The sequence below is a fragment of the Pseudorca crassidens genome, chromosome X (assembly GCF_039906515.1).
Source record: "Pseudorca crassidens isolate mPseCra1 chromosome X, mPseCra1.hap1, whole genome shotgun sequence".
Taxonomy (NCBI): domain Eukaryota; kingdom Metazoa; phylum Chordata; class Mammalia; order Artiodactyla; family Delphinidae; genus Pseudorca; species Pseudorca crassidens.
The window spans coordinates 20,449,694-20,470,415 of record NC_090317.1 but is presented as its reverse complement, the minus strand read 5'-3'; the positions used below and the strand labels follow the sequence as shown (position 1 = coordinate 20,470,415).

The 20,722-nt window shown below is 38.7% G+C and overlaps 1 protein-coding gene across 14 annotated transcripts in view; it reads right to left on the bottom strand.

Moving 5' to 3' along the window:
- The window catches only part of ENOX2 (ecto-NOX disulfide-thiol exchanger 2), a 299,052-nt gene that overhangs the window by 174,262 nt on the left and 104,068 nt on the right, over window positions 1–20,722 (bottom strand). For 12 of the 14 annotated variants that reach the window (XM_067723237.1, XM_067723236.1, XM_067723233.1 and 9 more), the window contains one exon: window positions 8,304–8,447. The exons of the other annotated variants lie outside the window; for them this stretch is intronic. Coding sequence is in view for 6 of the 12 variants with exons in the window: in XM_067723227.1 (XP_067579328.1) it covers window positions 8,304–8,447 (144 nt within the window). In the remaining 6 variants the exon portion in view is untranslated. The remainder of the gene's footprint in view (window positions 1–8,303; window positions 8,448–20,722) is intronic. 14 annotated transcript variants of the gene reach the window in all.

Here is a 20,722-nt window from a genome sequence, read left to right as displayed (position 1 = left end):
TAAATTGCATGCTGTTCTGAGTAGCGTGATGAAACTTCACACTGTCCTGCTCTATCCCACCTGGGACACAAATCATCCCTTTGTCCAGTGCATCCCACCTGTAAGTTACTCAGCTGCCTAGGTTATCAGGTCAACTGTCATGGTATCAGCAGTGTTTGTGTTCAAGTAACCCTTATCTTACTTAATAATGGCCGCAAAGTGCAAGAGTAGTGATTCTGGCAGTTCGGATATTCTCTTACTGTGCCTAATTTATAAATTAAACTTTATCATAAGTATGCATGTATAGGGAAAAAACATAGTATATATGGGGATTGCTACTATCCACAGTTTCAGGCATCCATTGGGGAATCTTGGAACATACACCCTATGGAAAAGGGGGGACTACTGCACTACGAATGTCCAACATTCTGAACCACAGTGGTCTAGGTACACCTAGTTGCTCTAATGCAGTATGGGTAGCTGAGCTGGTCCTTAAGCCTGACTGCATATCGGAATCATTTGCAGTGCTTTTAAAGAACATTGATGCCCGGCTCTTCCTCAGTTTCCATTCTGATTCAACTGATTTTTGACAATAAGTTTAGAGCTATCCTGCCTGGGTTTGGATCTTATCTCCTCTACTTACTATTTGGACAAATTACTTAACTTCTCTGTATTTAAGTTTCCTTACCAGTAAAATGAGGATAATCATAGAGTTGCCATGAAAGTCGAATAAGTTAACACATTTGAAATACTTAGAACAGTGTCTGGCACACTAGTAGAAGTAGTAATAAAGTATTTTAATTATTATACTCTGGTGTCATGGAAGAGAAAGGAATACTTGTAGAGTTTGCAATCACATGTGGAATGACAATGCTAAAATGGCAGCAAAGGTGTCTGTGTTTGAAGTTCATGAAAATGAAATCTCCTCACTGTAAAGTACTACTCTGAGGCAAAATCAGATGATATAAAATTGAGTTCCATCTGGAATTTGTCTTGACTTTATACATGGAGAAGTAAAAATCTAAACGTAACACATGGTTCTAGAACAACCCTATTTATTTGTACCCTCAATGGACCATCATTGCTAGTTTCCCCTGGTTAAAAAAAATTCTAAGGATAGAAAAATCCAAAGTCATATTTATCTGCAAATAAACAGCAATGTTAGGATGGTGGGGGTTCTCTTCACACTTGGCACCATCCCATGGGGAGGAGGGAACATCCATTCTACTTGTGAGAGAGGACAAAGAGTACTAACAGAAACTTCTCTGGGCTTTCTCTCCACCCCTGCTTACTCCTTGGCACAGCAGGAGCATCGACTTATCTGATTTGTAAGATTAGAATAAAAATAAGTGCTCATTCCTGACTTAACCTCTGCATTCTGGCTCTTGGGTCAGAATGTCCTCAAGTTGACATGACCCTTTCTCTCTTATGAAGTGTGCAGAGCTTTTATTCAACCTTCAAAATAAAGACGCAGACCTACTAGAGAATGGACTTGAGGATACCAGGAGGGGGAAGGGTAAGCTGGGACAAAGTGAGAGAGAGGCATGGACATATATACACTACCAAACGTAAGGTAGATAGCTAGTGGGAAGCAGCTGCATAGCACAGGGAGATCAGCTCGGTGCTTTGTGACCACCTAGAGGGGTGGGATAGGGAGGGTGGGAGGGAGGGAGACGCAAGAGGGAAGAGATATGGGAACATATGTATATGTATAACTGATTCACTTTGTTATAAAGCAGAAACTAACACACCATTGTAAAGCAATTATACTCCAATAAAGATGTTAAAAAAAAGATCCTCTAGACAAAATTATGCAACAAAGTTTAAATAACAGATAAAACATGAGTATAAAATTTTTTCCTATTTGGATGGAGTGGCCTTAGGGTGGGCTTGGATGGGGGACACAAACTGTCCCCTGCCAAGTAAGCAGGTGTCACAAAGAGTTTCTTCTGTGATTTGCTGAGCTGCTGGAGTTCAGCTCTATAAAAGCAATTCCCTCATAGGTGTTTCCCAGACTCAAACTCCTTTTCTAGTTTGAGATCAAAGGGCCCTCCCCTGTGTGGCAGACAGAACAGATATGGGACCTCATACACCACTGGGCTAGCTTGCTATAGATCACGTAATACTACTAGCATGGGGGAAGCCAGCTCCTCTAGGTTATAGATATACTTTCTGCAATACAAATGAATCAATCACATGCCACAGTCCTAGCCAACTTGAAATGATTATAAAGATCTGGTAATAATCAGTTCTAGTTTTGCTACTAATTAATCATGTGACTTTAGAAAAGTCCCTTCTCTGGCTTTCAGTTTCTTCATTTGTGAAAATGATGGAGTTAGACAAGATTGCCTCCAACTCTAAAATACTATGATTCAACAGCTTCCACTTGCCTCTATATTACCAACACATGAGGCTGACTCACACTTAATGTCTGTGAGAGAAGAACTTATGAGGTACAATGAAGTCACAAAATCATTCCAAAACTATTCCAATTGTTGGAGCAACTTAAGAGAGACATATTTGCATTTTTCTATCTTGCCTCTTCCATGCCACCCTCAATCTCCCCTCCCCCTGACAGTCCTTTAAGATGAAAAATTTCACACTGAGTTTCTATCAGAACTGAGAAAGAAAGAAGTCAGCTTACTTTTTTGATCGTCTCATTATCAAGATAAGGTTTTATTTTTTTGAAACTGTAATCAGATAAAAATGTCCAAAGGACTAAAGAAACTGAGTAGGGCTATTAGTCTACTCATTTTCTTATTTAATTCCATCTGAAGGAACAATAGGCTCTTCTTGCCTTTGGCAATATAATAATTCAGCTGCCATGCTAGAAATACCACACACCAAGATATAAAACGGTGGCCTTTTCTCTCTTTAAAAACAATCAATGCTTTCATTTGTGGACTTCAAAGTACATGTGAAATAAAAGTCTCAGCCCTGTGAGTCTAAGGTAAATCAAAGGGCTGTAAGTGTCATAAAAAAGTTTCCTGGTTCATTGCCCTTCTTCTAGGTAAGAAAGGAAACAAAAGTACTCCCAGGCAGATGAGTGTTCATCTCATTTTTATATTTCTTTTCCAAGCAGGCTTAAACAACTTCCCCTGATAACTCATTCCAATACAGTTCTCCCTTATGTCTGACTGAACCTCTCCTTGCTGCTTTGCAGGCCTACTTCCTCTTGTTAATTTAGTCTTGGCAGTGCTGAGACTGTTCACTGTCTTTCATATTGTCGTCTCATTCTGACTTCCAGAAATTCTAAAAGAAACCTTGAGAACTGAGTTAGGGGCCTATGATCAAGTTTAGATATTACCTAGAGGTCCTTATCATATACTAACATTTCTGGTGATGCTATTCCACCTCAGTCAAAGTTATTTCTCCTCTCTGGTTATTAGTACCTCATCTGTAAAATGAAATGAATATGAAAATATGTTAAGAGAAAGAAAGAATCACAATAGTGATGCAAATTATTATTGAATTGAAGGGTCTTCCTGGAGAAGTTGAACTCTTGGGGTTCAAACATTATTGCAAATGGAAAATGGCTGAAGATCCCTCTTTTCATACTGAACTATTCATTATTCACATGAACTTTGGCAAAACTGCTTAGTATTAGGCATCACATAATTAAATGCAAACCTATCTTTCAATGCAGAGCTATGAGAGAAGACAACAGAAATAGGACTATGTCCACATCTGGATGATCATTCTGGAATTATAATTATCCCCAGGTTAGTTGCCCACTCTTCCAATGAGCTGGCACCTTCTTAGAATGCCAGTGTACCGTGATGTTGGTGCTTAAAACAGTGCATTTGGTTTTAGTCATCATCTGGTTGGCCTTGCTGACTCATGGATTCTTCCACTTTAGTGGAAGTATTTGAGAAGAGGGTTGGTATCTGTTTCTACAAATCCAGGTGGATCTCAAACCAGGAGACAGTTCGTATCTTCTGGACAGAAACTTGGCACTATGATTTGACAAGGGTTTAAAAATCTTCTACTCTTTGGCCATAGAGCATCATGTGAATAAGTGGACTAACCACAATCTTAAACAATTTGTGCAGCTGCAGCATCACCAAGGAAACATTTCCATGGGGAAAAGGTGAAATTTGAGAGCAAACACATTGAAGAATTCTGAGCTCACCTTAAGATAAAAGCTGCAAAGCAGCCAGATCCACATAGCAAGAGTTTATGGCCAAATATTGCAGTAATATCTAATCCAGGTTACAGATCTACTTCACAGAGGAATTGGGACAAGACACCCAATTCCACCTATCAGTTTCCCTTGGACACTCATGAAATTTCATCTAGTTAAGAAGAAGAGATTCCATTAGGGCCAGGTTTCACAAGCACCCAGATTCGATGTGTGGTTGCTCTAGGGATATAATCTCACAAATGTCTGGAGTCTGACCTTTAGGGACAAGTGAGGCAGTCAGTTGATCAACATTAGATACCGAGTGCCCAGTTTGTGCACAGCTCCACCCTGGGAGTGACAAGAGAATAATAGAGAATATTAAGGCAAAGGGAAAGCAATTCTTCAGCCAGATATGTGATCAACCAACAAATATTTCTTGAACATCTATTGTATGCAAGACACCGTATCTCTGCCAAAAGACATGAATAAGGGGCCCTTCCAATGAGGGGCTGATGACTAAGTTGAAAGGTTAAGACATATTACTATGAACAGATAGCCAATAGTTCAAGGTGGTCTATAATCAGTGTCAAGTGATTCATATGAATATAACAACCAAGGGGTTTCAGAGGTACAAGTGAACAATTCTAACTGGGATGATCCAGAAGGCTTCCTGGAGAAGGTAGGACTTGTACTAGATGCTGTCAATTGGATAGGATTTTGACACATGAAAGAAGAGGACAAGCATGCTAGGCAAAGGAAATGGCATGAGCAAGGTCCTGAAGTAGGCAGGCCCAGTGCCTATTTGGAGAGAGGTAGCAGACAACCTTGGCTGAAATAGAAGACTTGTTGAGAGTAGCAGAAAAGAAAGCTGCAAAGAAGGAACCATGGGATCTCAGAGTTTGAAGGGATCCTAGAGATGATCAAATCCAAGCTCTGCTTGCCTTATTCTCACACAAACACAGCTTTCCCTAGTGTGCCAGCAATGCTTAATATGCATTTTAATAATGGGTCCAGATTCCTAACATCTACAGACATAGTAATTCTGGGAGAGTAGTTAGAGAAAGGCTTTGGAGTTGGATGCCTAGTTAAACCACTTGCTAAATGTTCACCCTTGGGTAAGTTTATTTATCCTTTATTTTTTCACCTATAAATGTGGATAATAATACCCTCACTTAAAGTGGAGGTAGGAAGAAAAGGAGATAGAATGCTTGAAGGAGTCAGAAAAGGAAGAGGAATCTGCAGTGTATTGCCAAAGAAAGCAGAAGTAGAAAGAATTCAAACAAGGGGAGGTTGTTAACAGCATGAAATAAAGCAAACAGGTCAAGGTAGTTGAGACCTGTCATAAGGCCACTAACTGTGACAATATGGAGGTCGCTGGTGACTTTTAAGAGATCAATTCTCGTATAAAAGGAGAGAGGCAGTTTGTAGAAAAAGGTGAGAAAGGAGGGGTGAGAAAGGAAGAAGAATAGAATGTAAAGGAACTGGAGCTGCAGGCACAGACCCTTCCATCATTTGTAGTGACAGAAGAGGAAGAGAGATGGTTTAGATTCAAAGGGGTCACAGGGTTGAATGATGTAATGGCTGGATGAGTATCTCAACTTACAACTGAAATGGCTGGTAGCTCCTGTAAGGACTTCTAACCCTAGCTTTCCTCCTTACCAAGAGGCAGGGAATGTGATAAAGGAAGAAGGAAGTTCCTACTCACAAAATATCTTCCCTCTTCCTTTTGTCTACAACTGCATAGGAAAAAAATACCTTTATAAAACAATCTGCCCATTTATAATACCATAAGATTGTCAGCTGAACAATTATGAGACTCCCTGTGTAGTAAAATCTCATTAATCTGGACTACACTAATTTGGAATTTGTGGTAATTTAACCTGGGCTGGAGTTACCTTTGTACTACTTACAAAGAAAGGGTTCACTAAGCAAATAGTGTTGAAAAGATTACAAGGGAGCTAATTTAGCCTGCCAGGGGCCTAGTTCACCTATCTTTAAGAACATGCTGTTTTTTAAGAACTTAGGCATATTCATTATTAGAATGCAGATTGATTCTGCTAATTATAGATGAACATAATCTACTGCTAAAATCCTATATCTGCAACAGTTACTTTGCTCTCACTGAATATGCTCATTAGAAATAAAATTGCAATTCTTTATAGTTGGTTCACAATTCAGATTTATACATACCCCCTTTCTCCACCCTCATGAGTTAACCAATGTTCAGGAGGTATTACTCTAAACCAGCACATCACTTACCATGAACACAGAGGAAAAACTAATAAGTGATCAAAAAAGGCCTCAGAGCAGCCAAAATAGATGTCTTAAAGTTGATGCCTAAAATCCTGTATATCTCTCCATAGCAGGTTCTCTCACAGCTGATTTAACTCTTACTTAACATACTAAGTTGACACACCAACTTGGAGATCTTGTTTGTTTGTTTTTTAAAGTTTGTAACTAAGAAGAAGGAGAAAAAGGGCTGTTACATGAAGGGACACTGAGAGAAACTAGAAATGACTGCACACTGCAGAAAGGAGACAGGACGTGGATAAAATGTGGCTGATGTGGCTGTAATAACTAAAAAGCCACCACAGTCTAGGACAATTTAGAGTTAAAAGGCCTATATTCCTTAGTAAACCCAGAAAACTATAATAGAATATTATAGAGCAGTACAATGACTAATGACTAAAATTTTCTCTTTAAATGATCAAGCAAAGTTTAGATTATGTTGAATATATGCCTTAAAAAGACAGATAAGTTTACACACACACATACACACACACACACGATTTGTATTCATAATGGTTAACCTAAAAATGTGAAGTGCATTGATGCTTAAAACAATGAAGTTCATAATATTATCATATAATAATAATAACAATAAAATAGCAACATTTATTAACTGATTTTTTAAGTGATGAAGTGTGTGCAGATATCAAGCTAAGCCCTTTACCTACATAATTTCATTTAACTCTACTAATAATCCTAGGAAGTTTTAGTACCATTTCTAACTTTACAGTTGAAGTGAAAGTCAGAGAGGTTAAGGAACACACCCTAGGCCACAGAGAGAGAGGTGGGACTACAACTACAACTCAGTCCAATTCCTTGGCTGTATACTATGCCTTTCCAATGCTCCAGAAAATACAGCTCTCTAAAAATCATACTTTTCTGGAGGGCTCCAGATAGCTAATGCCTTACTGTATTTTTGTTTTCCAAACTTGTATTTAATAAATATCTTGATTCATAAGCAGAAAGACCTATGATCTAAGAGTCAGGTATGATGTTGTATGTAAACATGCTCCATTTTATAAGCTGAATGTAAAAGTAATAGTAAAAAACAGAACAAAACCAAAAACTCCATGAACATGTCTATTAGGCCCACCTTAAAATCTCAGATCAGTCTCTGTAGACTACGGATTCTATTTTCAAATGAACAGCCAAGTAACAAAGAGATGAAATTTTAAAATATTAAGTGATCAGTTAAGATCTGGTCTCCCATTGTTTCCCCACTCACTCTGGAGAAATTTAACATGAGAATGGGCCAACGGAGCACGAAGGATGGGGGAATTGCAGGGGAGGCTAGAAATTCAGTTGGCTGTTATACAGGATTTAGGACAATCTGTTCATCAGCTGTTCTAAGAGAGCTATGAGGGCATAGAACACATGTGGGCATAGTGTGTACTGGGGGAAACAGGGGTGGGGTGGGGACATGCAAATGTATGCAGTTATCCACATTAGGAGTACAAGTGAGGGTAGCCACCACTTGTATATACAAAGAAAGATGTATAGTGACATCATTCACTCATGTAATTCCTTATACCTAAACCAAATGTTCTTTACTCATCTCTTCTTGTCTTAAGTCTACCCATTCAAGGGCCAGCTACAAATGCCACTTCTGCTGTGAAGTGTTCCATGATGCCTAAAGCTGAATTAAACTCTTTCCCTGTTTGGGCTCCCATAGTTTTTTTTCCCTTTTACACATTTACCACAGCACTGATGATACTCTATCTTATTATTAGAGTTATTCAAGTATGTGCTTTTTCTGCCCTCTATTCTACCATGAGTTCCTTGAGGGCAGGGGACTCTTTCTCATTTCTGTAGCTCGTACAAATCATAGCACAGTGCCCACTACATACTAGTTTCTGGGACAATGTTGACTCAGTGGCACTGGCCTAAGAGAATGGATTATCGTCTAGCTTACCTGAAGGAGCATTTGTTCTCTTTCTTTTCTTGCTTGACTCCCCTCCATTCTCAATGAGGCCTTCTGTGACCAGAGGGCCACTGGTACTGCCAAACTGCAGGGGCTCGTTGTTGTTGGCAGGGTCAAAGGGCAGCTGGTTCAACCCTAAAGAAGAAAAAGAAAGCCAAAATCCAGACTCCATTAAGGACTGGGATGTCTCCAGATTTTATTATATGAGCCACTAGAGAAAACTCTCTAAATCTTAAGAGCCCAGGAATAACAGATGAATTCCTTAAAGCCAGTTGCCCTCTGCATTGTTTTATAGATCTTGTTGATAAATACAGAATTAAAATATAGGCTCTTATAAGACCATGACTCTGTCATTTGTAAGATCCCTCCTGTTTCTCGGAAATTAACATTTTTGACCACAAGCTATCAATTATCTTCTACCTCCTCCTCCCTTAAAGAGATAATAGAACTCGCAAGGGGGTTATTTAGTAATTGGAGTGATGGGGAATTACAACCCAAGTTTGAGTAGGGTTAATCCCATCTTCTTCAAATGATCCCAGAGCATGGTCACTTTACTAGTAGCTGCTGCACCATATAAAATGGCAAAAGGCATTTTCTATTATCCAAGTCCTATTGGTTTCAGCCAGGGATGAGCAGAGATAGTTTCTTACTCCCCTGGCAGAGCATCTGGAATTTCAAGTGTTTCAATTAAAACTTCATGAATACCATATGACCCAGCAATCCCACTCCTGGGCATATACCCTGAGAAAACCATAATTCAAAAAGAGTCATGTACCACAATGTTCATTGCAGCTCTATTTACAATAGCCAGGACATGGAAGCAACCTAAGCGTTCATCGACCGATGAATGGATAAAGAAGATGTGGCACATATATACAATGAAATATTACTCAGCCATAAAAAGAAACGAAATTGAGTTATTTGTAGTGAGATGGATGGACCTAGAGACTGTCATACAGAGTGAAGTAAGTCAGAAAGAAAAACAAATACCGTATGCTAACACATATATATGGAATCTTAAAAAAAAAAAGTTCTGAAGAACCTAGGGGCAGGACAGGAATAAAGACGCAGATGTAGAGAATGGACTTGAGGACACGGGGAGGGGAAAGGGTAAGCTGGGACGAAATGAGAGAGTGGCATGGACTAATATATACTGCCGAATGTAAAACAGATAGCTAGTGGGAAGCAGCCACATAACACAGGGAGATCAGCTGGGTGCTCTGTGACCACCTAGAAGGGTGGGATAGGGAGGGTGGGAGGGAGACGCAAGAGGGAGGAGATATGGGGATATATGTATATGTATAGCTGATTCACTTTGTTATAGAGCAGAAACTAACACACCATTGTAAAGCAATTATACTCCAATAAAGATGTTTAAAAAAAAACTTCATGAAATGTGGAATGAAAAGCTTTGTTAAAGTCCAAAGTTAGGTGATCTCTCCTAAGCCTTTTATCTACTACTGGTCCTCTAATCCTATCAAAAGAGGAATCAAGTTGGCCTGCTATGGCTCACTCTTTAACCCTCAATTTTTCTATGGCCCGCAGCTGTACAATTCTTAAGGTAATGTTTGTAAAATGTCAATGAAAATTTGGAATCCAGTCAGCTAAAGGTCAATCAAGTTTCAGTAAAATGAATGCTAAGGTTCTAACAAAATGGCTTTACATTCTTGTTTTATTTTGTTGTTTTTTTTGGTTTTTTTTTTTTGCGGTATGCGGGCCTCTCACTGTTGTGGCCTCTCCCGTTGTGGAGCGCAGGCTCCGTACACGCAGGCTCAGCGGCCATGGCTCACGGGCCTAGCCGCTCCGCGGCATGTGGGATCTTCCTGGACCGGGGCACGAACCCGTGTCCCCTGCATCGGCAGGCGGACTCTCAACCACTGCACCACCAGGGAAGCCCTACATTCTTGTTTTTAATAAAAAATATCCCTATGCTGTTTTCAGCCCATGTAACAAATACCATTTCTTCTACAATCAGATTCCACTTGGAACACCTCCATTAAATGTCTTCTGGGACCAGTCAAACATTTTTCCTTTACATCATCTGAGTGAGTAAGTGAAAGAATGAAAACTTGCTTCTGTATCTTAAGTCAACCATTCACCATATCATATCCATGTCCTATTAAATCCCTACCATGACTAGAACTAAAGAAACAAATACTGATCACTATGTATTAGAAAACATTCAGATCATGACCAAGACTATTTTCAAAGAAGACTAGATTTTTATATAACTTGCAAATGAAGATGTTTCTTGCACCTGAGTAGTCACAGAGTCAAATGTGATTAGTGTACTATTCCAAAACTTTTCTTGGTATTTCTTTCGGCAATATCAGACTGACCAAAAAAAGTTCCACGGAAGATGGAATAGTATAGTGGAAACAATATGTGCTTTGAAGCCTGACAGATCAGGGTTCTAATCCTGGATCTGTCCTTTACTATCTGGGTAGCTTCTGGCAATTCATGTAATTGCCCTTAGTCTTAGTTTCATAATGTGTAAAAGGGGGATGATAACACTGCACAGAGCTGTTGTAAAGATAAGCAGAAAAATATATATTCTAAGTGAATTAAAACAAACTTTTCCCCTATAAGTTTGAAGTTTGTAAGCAGCTCTTCTAAGGAGGACCTCTCTCTCTCTCTCTCCCACAACTGTATCCCTGGTGCCTAGCACCATGCCTGGCACATAGTGAGTGTTGAATGAATTAATTCTCAATAGGGAGGAAGTAGGTGATGCATTCTATTAACTCATGTAGTTAGAATAAAGAATTAATGACAAAAGTTCTGATGCTGATTATATCAACATTACTTAAAATAATTCGATTTCAAATGCATCTCCATCATTTGAGTACTATACTGCAGGATGGTAAAATCTTGATCAAAAGGAATGCTCAGGGATTAGGAGGTTCTGATTAATAATGGTTAATCAGAAATTTTTTTCTTTTGCATTTGATATTTTACAGAATAATATATTAGTCCATTTTCCTGCCTTATTAAGTTGGTAACTGAGGATATTACAGAGCTTCAGAGCTATGACCTGTAAAAGGAGGCTGATAACAGTACCTAACTCATGGGACTGTTAAAAGGATTAAGTGAGATCACATATGTAGAACATTCTGCATCACATCTGGCATATAGCAGATGCTCAATAAATATTAACTGCAAATTTCCATTTCTAATTTCTAGAATTTTTGATGTACAATGTGAGATTGGTCTGAATTTGCCTTTATCCAAGGATATACCCTACTTTCATCATTGAACCTTTTTATTGCTGTTTGTACTGTTTTCTAAAAGTTGAAGGAGTCCAGGAACAAAATCTGATGAATTAAATGTATTCAGTTATAGACATTTGGCTATAATTGTTCTTCCCTTTTATTTAGTCCCAGATGGTAACTTTAGGGCTTTAGGTATTTTGCTCCCTGTACTAATGTACAGATTTTTGTTTGGCACTGAATAAAACCGAGATTTCAAGTACCTTCTGTGTATCCACCTCATAAATGATCCAAATATATGAAAATCTTGATAATTCAACACACCATCTCAGGCATTGTTTCTTATAGAAAAAGACCTCATATCAAGGAGAGAGAGACATCCCACTCAGTAAGCTGATCCACTGAATACCAATCCACATTTTATATTATCCAAGACCCAATACAGTCTCCAAAGATTTGTAGCTTGAAAACAAGAGCTATAGACATAGCAAAATTCTATGACACTAGTGCTTCCCAGCTACTTTTATTGTATTGTTTCATTCCTCCTTTAAGACAGCACTAAATCAACCAGTAAATCAGTAGGTACTTATAGGATCTTTTCTGTGTCATGTATATGTGGTCCACATTTGGAGTGCTATTTTAAGTAAAATAGCCCCATTAAAACTACCTAAATTCTAAAAGGAAAACCACCACCACTTTAATTTCAAGAATTCTTATTGCAGAAATTTCAATTATGACTTGAATATAAAATATTAGCAATTATGATATTTTAATTCTCACCCAAACTACAGAATTTACCTTTAAATCTCTTATGGAAGCTATTTCTACCATTTTTCTACTAGACATGATGGAACTATTAGATAAGGAAGATATTAAGAAAATATTAGATTAAGAAGAAACTTTTTTTTTCTGTGCCATGCAGCCCATAGCAGTGAAAGCGTGGAGTCCTAACCACTGGACCACCAGGAAATTCCCTAGGAAGAAACTTCTGAGGCTATTTAGTTGACTCTTCTATGCAAACCAGAAATCTCATCTATAGAATTCAGGACAGGCCTAAATCCAGGGGTTACTTCTTAGCCTGGGGACCATTCCTTGCTATGCTCCTAGGGATTCAGCTTGCTTTCCTTACCTTTTTTAAAACTACCACTTACTCTATTTTGAGGGTTCCTTTCATCTCCCCAAGACTGCCTGTGAAGTAGGATACATTTTGTTCAATTGTTAACTTGCTTATTGTCCCTAAAATGAGCACATGGGATGTCTAACTTTTTAAGGACTCTACTGATAATCACTGCAAGAAAAACAAATGAGGGAGTCATCAAGAATTAACAGAATAAAGAAATATTCTAAAGTCTTATATATTTCCTCATATTATTTGCCCTTTTATTCCTGAGGATAAATTTAATAAAACTTTGATCCTTGCTCATTCATTTCTCCTCCCATCTTGTCCCCTCATCGCCTAACCTCACAAGATACACAGTTTGTCTAAAAGGAAGCACGAATTGTTAAAGTAAAACAGATAATAAACATTAGTGCTATAGAATTCTGCTATTTCTGTATCTTATGTTCACAATTAAAGTCCATGTGGTAATGTAATCTTGTCTAAAACCAGGTTGACTGGTTTAGACAGCTGACCAGCTGTTATTTCATGTCATGTCAAAATACAGATTCTCTGACTTTATAACCCACATGAGGCCACTATAGAAAGTATGCATATTGGGGAAGGGTGAGGATGGGGTCGTTGGAGAATGACATTTATTAACCAATGGAACCAGGAGATTAAACATCTCAGAATGAAGTGTGGTTCCCAATGAATCCTCCAATCTGCAGGTCAAGGAGTTCACATGCAATGATGTCTGCCATACAGACACAAATGATTCCTGGGCTTTGAGGAAAACACTGAAGAATTTTCATGATTCTTGTGAAAGATCAATGATGTCTTTGTGCCCAGCTGCTGTAATAGTTACTGCCACAATTCACTTTACAGAGCTTTCTACTATCAGGTCAAATTAGGACTAACCTTCATGATGCAATCTAACACGTTTAATGATTGCCCCAGGTTACAGCACCAAAACATGACCCTGTGGGTCCCTGTCACTTCTTATTTGCAGCTGCAGCCCACAGACTTAAGGTGGTTCAACATTAGCACAAAGAAACACAATTCTACTCTGGATTAGTTCTCTTTAAAAGAAAATGGTCAGGTCCTGAGAAATCTGGTAAATTCAATTCAAGGCAGCAATCTCCAGACAGACATTCATGTTGAAAAAATAGAATGTCAGTTTTTGGCAAAAGGAACTTTATAGCTAATTTGTGTATAAAACAAATTTCTGTAACCCGAGTCCTATTTTCCAATTGACTTTAGTTTAAAATCAGATATGGGACTCCATGGTAAAGAAGGTCTCCAAATTAGTTTTTAATTCAAAACTCTTGAAGTAAGGGGTTAGAATAATAGCCAAGCCCTTGATGTGCTGGCAGGTGCTTTTGTAGGATTTATCCATCCTTGGGAGCCCCTCCTCCTTCCTCAGTCCTGGCCTGAAAACCCCTGACTCCACATTTTTAGTTCTCACTACCCAGCAATTCCACCTGCTACTTCTGAGAGAATATTTACAATTTCTAAAAAGAGCTGAACTGCAGTATCACTCTCCAGCCACAGGGGTTAGTAGCCAAAACAAATGAACATTTCTCAGTTCCAGGTCTTAGCTGATGTCAAACAAATGAAACCTACTTTGTCAATTTTGAGGGTTCAATATTCTGTATAACTGATTTAGCTGAAGCAAGGGTAACTGTAAAAGATTAATGGGTGAGTGAAGGGAACGGGGAAGTGATCAGAAAGAAAAGGGCCAAAGTCTTCTTTTACTAAGGAGCTTGCTTGAATGGTGGTGAGCATAAGAATTTTCAGAGCCAAAATGATGCTTAAGTCACCTTTTTCAAGGTGTGATACAGGTCACAGGTGGATTTTCATTGACAGTGATCCTACAGCAACTTTTAATGACTTCCCAAACTACTTGGTCAGGCATTCAAGTCCTTCCTAATAAGGCCCCACCATTCTGAGCCTTGTCTTCTACTATGCTCCAGCTTGTGCTCTACTTCAATACTTCCTGAACTTCAATGTGCACACATGTTCCCCGGGAATCTTGTTAAAATGCAGATTTTGAGTCAATAAGTCTGGGTTGTGTTCTGCTTTTCTAACAAGTTCCCAGGTGATGCTGACCCTGCTGGTGTGGGGAATCGTACTTTAGGTAAAAAAAGCTGACACTCTAGCAAAATGGGACTACCTAGCATTCACTGAATCATTCCAGTACTTTCCTACTTCCACAGCTTTGGCTCACGCTATTCCTCCACTTACTTCTTGATTTCCAGCCTTCAAAAGACTATCTTTCCTTTAGAGTTTATCTCAGATGTTATTTCCTTCATGATGCCTTCCCTTATCCACCTCCACCCAACCCAATACATACACAGCAGTGGAGCAGGGCCACCAGGGGAACTACCATTCATTGACTGTTCAGAATGTGTCCTGCCTTATATTCATTATCCCACTATTTTATTTTCTAGTTATTTGCCCCATTTACAACAAAGAAAGGTAAATTTATAGAATTTAAATTTCCCAGGGTCACACAGCTAATAAGCACTATTACTAATAAACACCATTCTGGCCTTCCTCAGATCTTAATCTGTACTTTTCCTATGCCTTTCAGAGCATGCCTTGTGTTATAGTTCTTTGAGTATTTGTCTTATTCTCCCTTCCCTCCTGCCTTAGCCCATCACCACTAAGTTGTAAACTCCCTGAGGACAGACTTTATGTCCCAGTCATTTAAAAAATCTGTCCTCCAAGATGCCTGGCATGGTGCCTTGTACAATATTATAAGCACTCCAGACATGTGTATAGAACTGAACTCAGCTACAACTTTGGGTATAATAGTTGTGTTCCCCATCCCAGATGTCAACCAACTTGCTGCTGGGGCTGTTATGAAGGGAGAAGGAAATATGGTTTGGGGGGTTCCTTCAGCATTCCTGGTATCCCCTCTATCCTAGGATCCCCAAAGACTCTTTGGGGAGTGGTGGTAGACTATCATACACTGTACCCCTGACTATGACTCTGCATAACTTCACTATCCCTTTCCAAGAAGCGAAGCAGTCCTTCTACTGACTAAGACCTTTCTATAAGAAAACACTATAAAAGAAATCCCATATATGGATCTTCTCCTAATACGTCTACGGACACCAGGTTACAGATTCCTGCTTTACAAACTACAATCAAGAAAAGGCAATCCCTAGAGATGTACCATCCAACACAGTAGCCATTAGACAGATGAAGCCATTTAAATCTAAGTTTAAATGAATTAAAATAAAATAAAATAAAAAGTTCAGTTCCTCAGTTGCACTAGCCACATTTCAAGTGCTCGGCAGCCACATATGGCTAGTGGCTACTGTATTGGACAGCACAGTATAAAGTATTTCCATCATCACAGAAAATCTTATAAGTTGCTCTAGAGTCAGACCTGGATTCAAACCCATATCTGCCACTTACTAGGTGTGCCACTTACGAGGTGTATAAAACAAGTCACTTGATTTCTCTGAGATTGTTTCTGTACTGCAGAATGGGGATGATAATGACACCCCTTATAGGGAAGTGAAGAAAATTAAATGAGAGAATGTATGTCTAAGGTCTATCATATATCAGACACTAAATAAGTGTTAGCTCCCTTCTTCTAACTCAGTTGGGGATTTATATGTATTTGTCCAAAAATGGATTAAGAAAATTTGAATAGTGTGGCTCCTTAGGCCCCCACACTATATCCTATTTATGGCTTAGAAGATGTTAGCTTTGCATTCATTTTATAGTCCTGTTTTTCAGATAATACACAGCCATCAAGGTAAAACATTAGTAAATAATGCTGGGAGTAGTCAGTGACTGCTCTTTGCTTGTACTATTTTTAGGAAAGGAGACGATATTTGTCACCACCTTGAACTTTCCAACATGAAAGAACCACATTTTCCCCTTACAACTTAAATGCCTCCTCCCAAAGCTTTAATCAGTGCTCACTTTCAGCTGGTTGCTGTATTATTAGAACACTGCTAACAGTGACACTTGAGCTGGAGTACAGAAGGTCCATTTCTCTCTAAACCCATATTTTCCTATGCTCAGAATGTTCTCTGTGTTTTTCCTAGGAGGCTGATATCTCCCAGGCCTGGTAAAGGTGAGTTATTTGAGAGAAGTCTGAACTAAATCTGTTAAGGTATTTGAGTTCCGTGAGCAGGAAAGCAAAATACATATTTCTAACTTCAACAAGAATGCTTCAGGACTCTTTTCCCCTGTTCAACTTAAGGCTTGGGAAACACAGCGAAATCACATTCCTCAATGAAAACAAAGTTCAAAAAATGCTGATTTGATAGAACAGTTCAAAGTGACAGATGGTAGACAGGTGATCTATCATTTTCCTTAGGATAAAGTCTGGCAGTCTTCATAGAAAGTCTTATTTTCCTCTACTTTAGCCCTGGGAACGGTTATAGCAACTACCCTTCTCTCCACATCTTTGGGGGTGGAGGATTAGAAAGATGGTGATTCATCAGTGCCCGCTTTGAGCTGGCTCTAGGCCATGCTGCAATTCCTGTTGACCAATTTTCTACTTGAGTGACAGGAAAGGGGCAGGTTGCTAACATACTGACCATTAGGTTATCTGTTTAATACTTGCCTGAGAACGTGCCCAGAGGTACCATATTATGGGTGTCTCTGTCTAAATAAAATAAATAATTGCAGATTTCAGAGCCTGAGGGCAGAGAGTTGTTCTGGTATTGAAATTGGAGTCTATCTTGTCAGATCTGTAATGAGGTCTTCCCTTCAGACTGATTGATTTCATAAAGCTGAGGTAATTATCAAAAGCAAGCACAGTTCTCCCTGTAGAAACCACTCCACTGGTTTTGACAACTAGCTAGTCAGTTGGATCTGGTCAGGGGCCTAGGCTGAGCCAGCTCTTTCAGTAGCAACGGTTACTACACACACTAATTTACTTTAATAGATTCGTAAGACGCCAGTAAATAAGTTGCAAACAAAGTGCAGCAAAATTTCACATGCTGTGAGTGAAAATTGAAGTAGCAGTCAGATAAATCTGCATTTCCGTGTAGGATGCTTTTAAGGGAGAATGAGAGCTAAAACTCTTCTGGTCTTTGGAGAATTAATTTTATCAACTAATACTAGAAGGATATTGGTTATCCTTTAAGACTGATACGCTGTATGAATAACGTGTATCTTTGCTTTTCCCCAAATGTACACAGTAATTTCACCAGATTTCTTTTATTCATTCATTTAGCCTTCATTAACTATTTATCCAATCACTGTGCTACAATTTTAATTACTTTCTAATTAACCAATGATGAGATTGTGATTTAGCATCCCCTAAATACAGAACTACATAAATACAGTAAACCTCCATTTACACGTCCAAAAATAGTACACTCTCTCCTTTCCCCTACACCATTAATTTTGCTATACTGTATCATTAATGTTCTGGAGTTATGCTTTCTGTATTCCTAATGTTTGAGCCTCATTTGAACTAGTTTTTCAAGAATGTATGATAAACAATCCGTTGTTGGCTGTGAAATTAAACACACGGGAGAAAACAGAGATTACTGTAATATGCTAATGCATCTTTATAGATCCACACTTCCTTTATAACAATTCCACCTCAGGAGTATCAGTATAGGGTGTTGACAAGTGATTAACTCCTTTAGAGAGGTACCTGGGCTGAAATCAAACTGACTACTGAGGAGAAAGCTAGAATCTACTCCTCAAGAAAACAATGACTTTAAAGGAAAAGCCTGCAAAAAAGAACTAATCTGTGTTTGAAACAAGTCTTACTGCTGTTGTTGTATAAAAGAATAAGTAGGATCTTAATTTTGCTTCAGTCTGGAGTCTAATTGAAGTATTCAATACATATTGGAATGAATGAATCAATCAAACAATATTGACAGCCTCTCTCCTTATTCATCCAATTCATTCAAACAATTCTGTGTACTTAGCAGTATTCTAGGCCCTAGGATTTCAGGACTTGATAAGAAACAGTTTTGTTCCTCAAAAAAATCGCAACCAGAAAGGAGGGCAGATAAATACACAGAAAATCTGGGCCAAATTACTGCATCTTCATCTCTTGCCACTTCCCCCAAGTATCCTTTACTTCATTCATACCAAACTTCTCAAATTCCTCAAACATGCTATGCCTTTGCATGTCTCTGCGCTTCTGTTTTAAAAACTTAATTTTATTGTGGTAATAACACTTAACATGAGCTCTACCTTCTTAACAAATTTGTAAGTGTACAATACAGTATTGTTAACTATAGGCATGATGTTGTACAACAGATCTCTAGCATTTACTCATCTTGCATAGTTCAAACTTTGTGCTTGTCGATTAGCAATTTTCCATTTCCCCTGCCACTCAGCTACTGGTAACTACCATTATACGCTCTGATTCTATGAGTTTGACTATTTTAGATACCTCATACAAGTGGAATCATGCAATATTTGTCCTTCTGTGACTGGCTTAGTTCATTTAGCATAATATCTTCAAGCTTCATCCATGTTCTTGCATATTGCAGGATTTCCTTCTTTTTTTAAGTTGAATAATATTCCACTGTATGTATATACTGTGTTTTCTTTCTTCATTCATTTGTTGGACATTTAGGTTGCTTCCATATCTTGGCTATTGTGAATAATGCTTCAATGAACATTGGGGTGCTAATATCTTTTAAAGATACTGATTTCAATTCGTTTGGATAAATACCCAGAAGTGGGATTGCTGGATCATATGGTAGTTCTATTTCTAATTTTCTGAGGAAACGCCATATGTTTTCCATAGCAGCTGCAACAGTGTACAAGGGTTCCAATCATTCCACATCCTTGCCAACACTTATCTTTGTTTTTTTTTTATAATAGCCATCCTCACAGGTATAAAATAATATCTCATTTTAATTTTGATTTGCATTACCCTAATGATTAGTGATGTTGAGCACCTTTTCATATACATGTTGGCCATTTGTATACCTTCTTTGGAGAAATGTTTATTTGTGTCTTTAGCTCATTTTAAAAATTGGGTTTTAGGGTTTTTTTCTATTGAGTTATAGAAGTTCTTTATATATATATTTTTGAAATTAACCTCTTTTGTTTTCTCCCATTCAATAGGTTGGTTGACTTTTCACTCAGTTGATTGTTTCCTTTGTTATGCTAACACCATTTAGTTTGATGGGGTACCACTTGTCTATTTCTGCTTCTTTTTTTTTTCTTTTTTGCGGTACGTGGGCCTCTCACTGTTGTGGCCTCTCCCGTTGCGGAGCACAGGCTCCGGACGCGCAGGCTCAGCGGCCATGGCTCACGGGCCTAGCCGCTCTGCAGCATGTGGGATCTTCCCGGACCGGGGCACGAACCCGTGTCCCCTGCATCAGCAGGCGGACTCTCAACCACTGCGCCACCAGGGAAGCCCTATTTCTGCTTTTATTGTCTGTGCTTTTGGTGTCATATCATGAAATCAGTGCCAAGACCAACGTCATAAAGCTTTCCCCCTAGATTTTCTTCTAGGTATTTTACAGTTTCAGGTTTTATATTTAAATCTTTAATCCATTTTGAGTTGATTTTTGTGTATGGTGTAAGATATGGGTCCAAATTCATTCTTTTGTATGTGGATATCAATTTTCTCATCACCATCTATTGAACATACTATTTTTTTTCCCAAGGGGCACTCTGGCACCCTTGTTGAAGATCAACTGACGGTATATGGATGGATTTATTTCTGGGCTTTCTATACTGTGCTTCTGTATATACCATTCCCTCTGCTTGAAATACAATTTTCCCTTTTCTCCACCTGGAAAGCTTTTATTCAACCTTCAAAATAAAGACACAGACCTACTAGAGAATGGACTTGAGGATATGGGGAGGGGGAAGGGTAAGCTGTGACAAAGCGAGAGAGAAGCATGGACATATATACACTACCAAACATAAGGTACATAGCTAGTGGGAAGCAGCCGCATGGCACAGGGAGATCAGCTCAGTGCTCTGTAACCGCCTGGAGGGGAGGGATAGGGAGGGTGGGAGGGAGGGAGACGTAAGAGGGAAGAGATATGGGAACATATGTATATGTATAACTGATTCACTTTGTTATAAAGCAGAAACTAACACACCATTGTAAAGCAATTATACTCCAATAAAGATGTAAAAAAAAA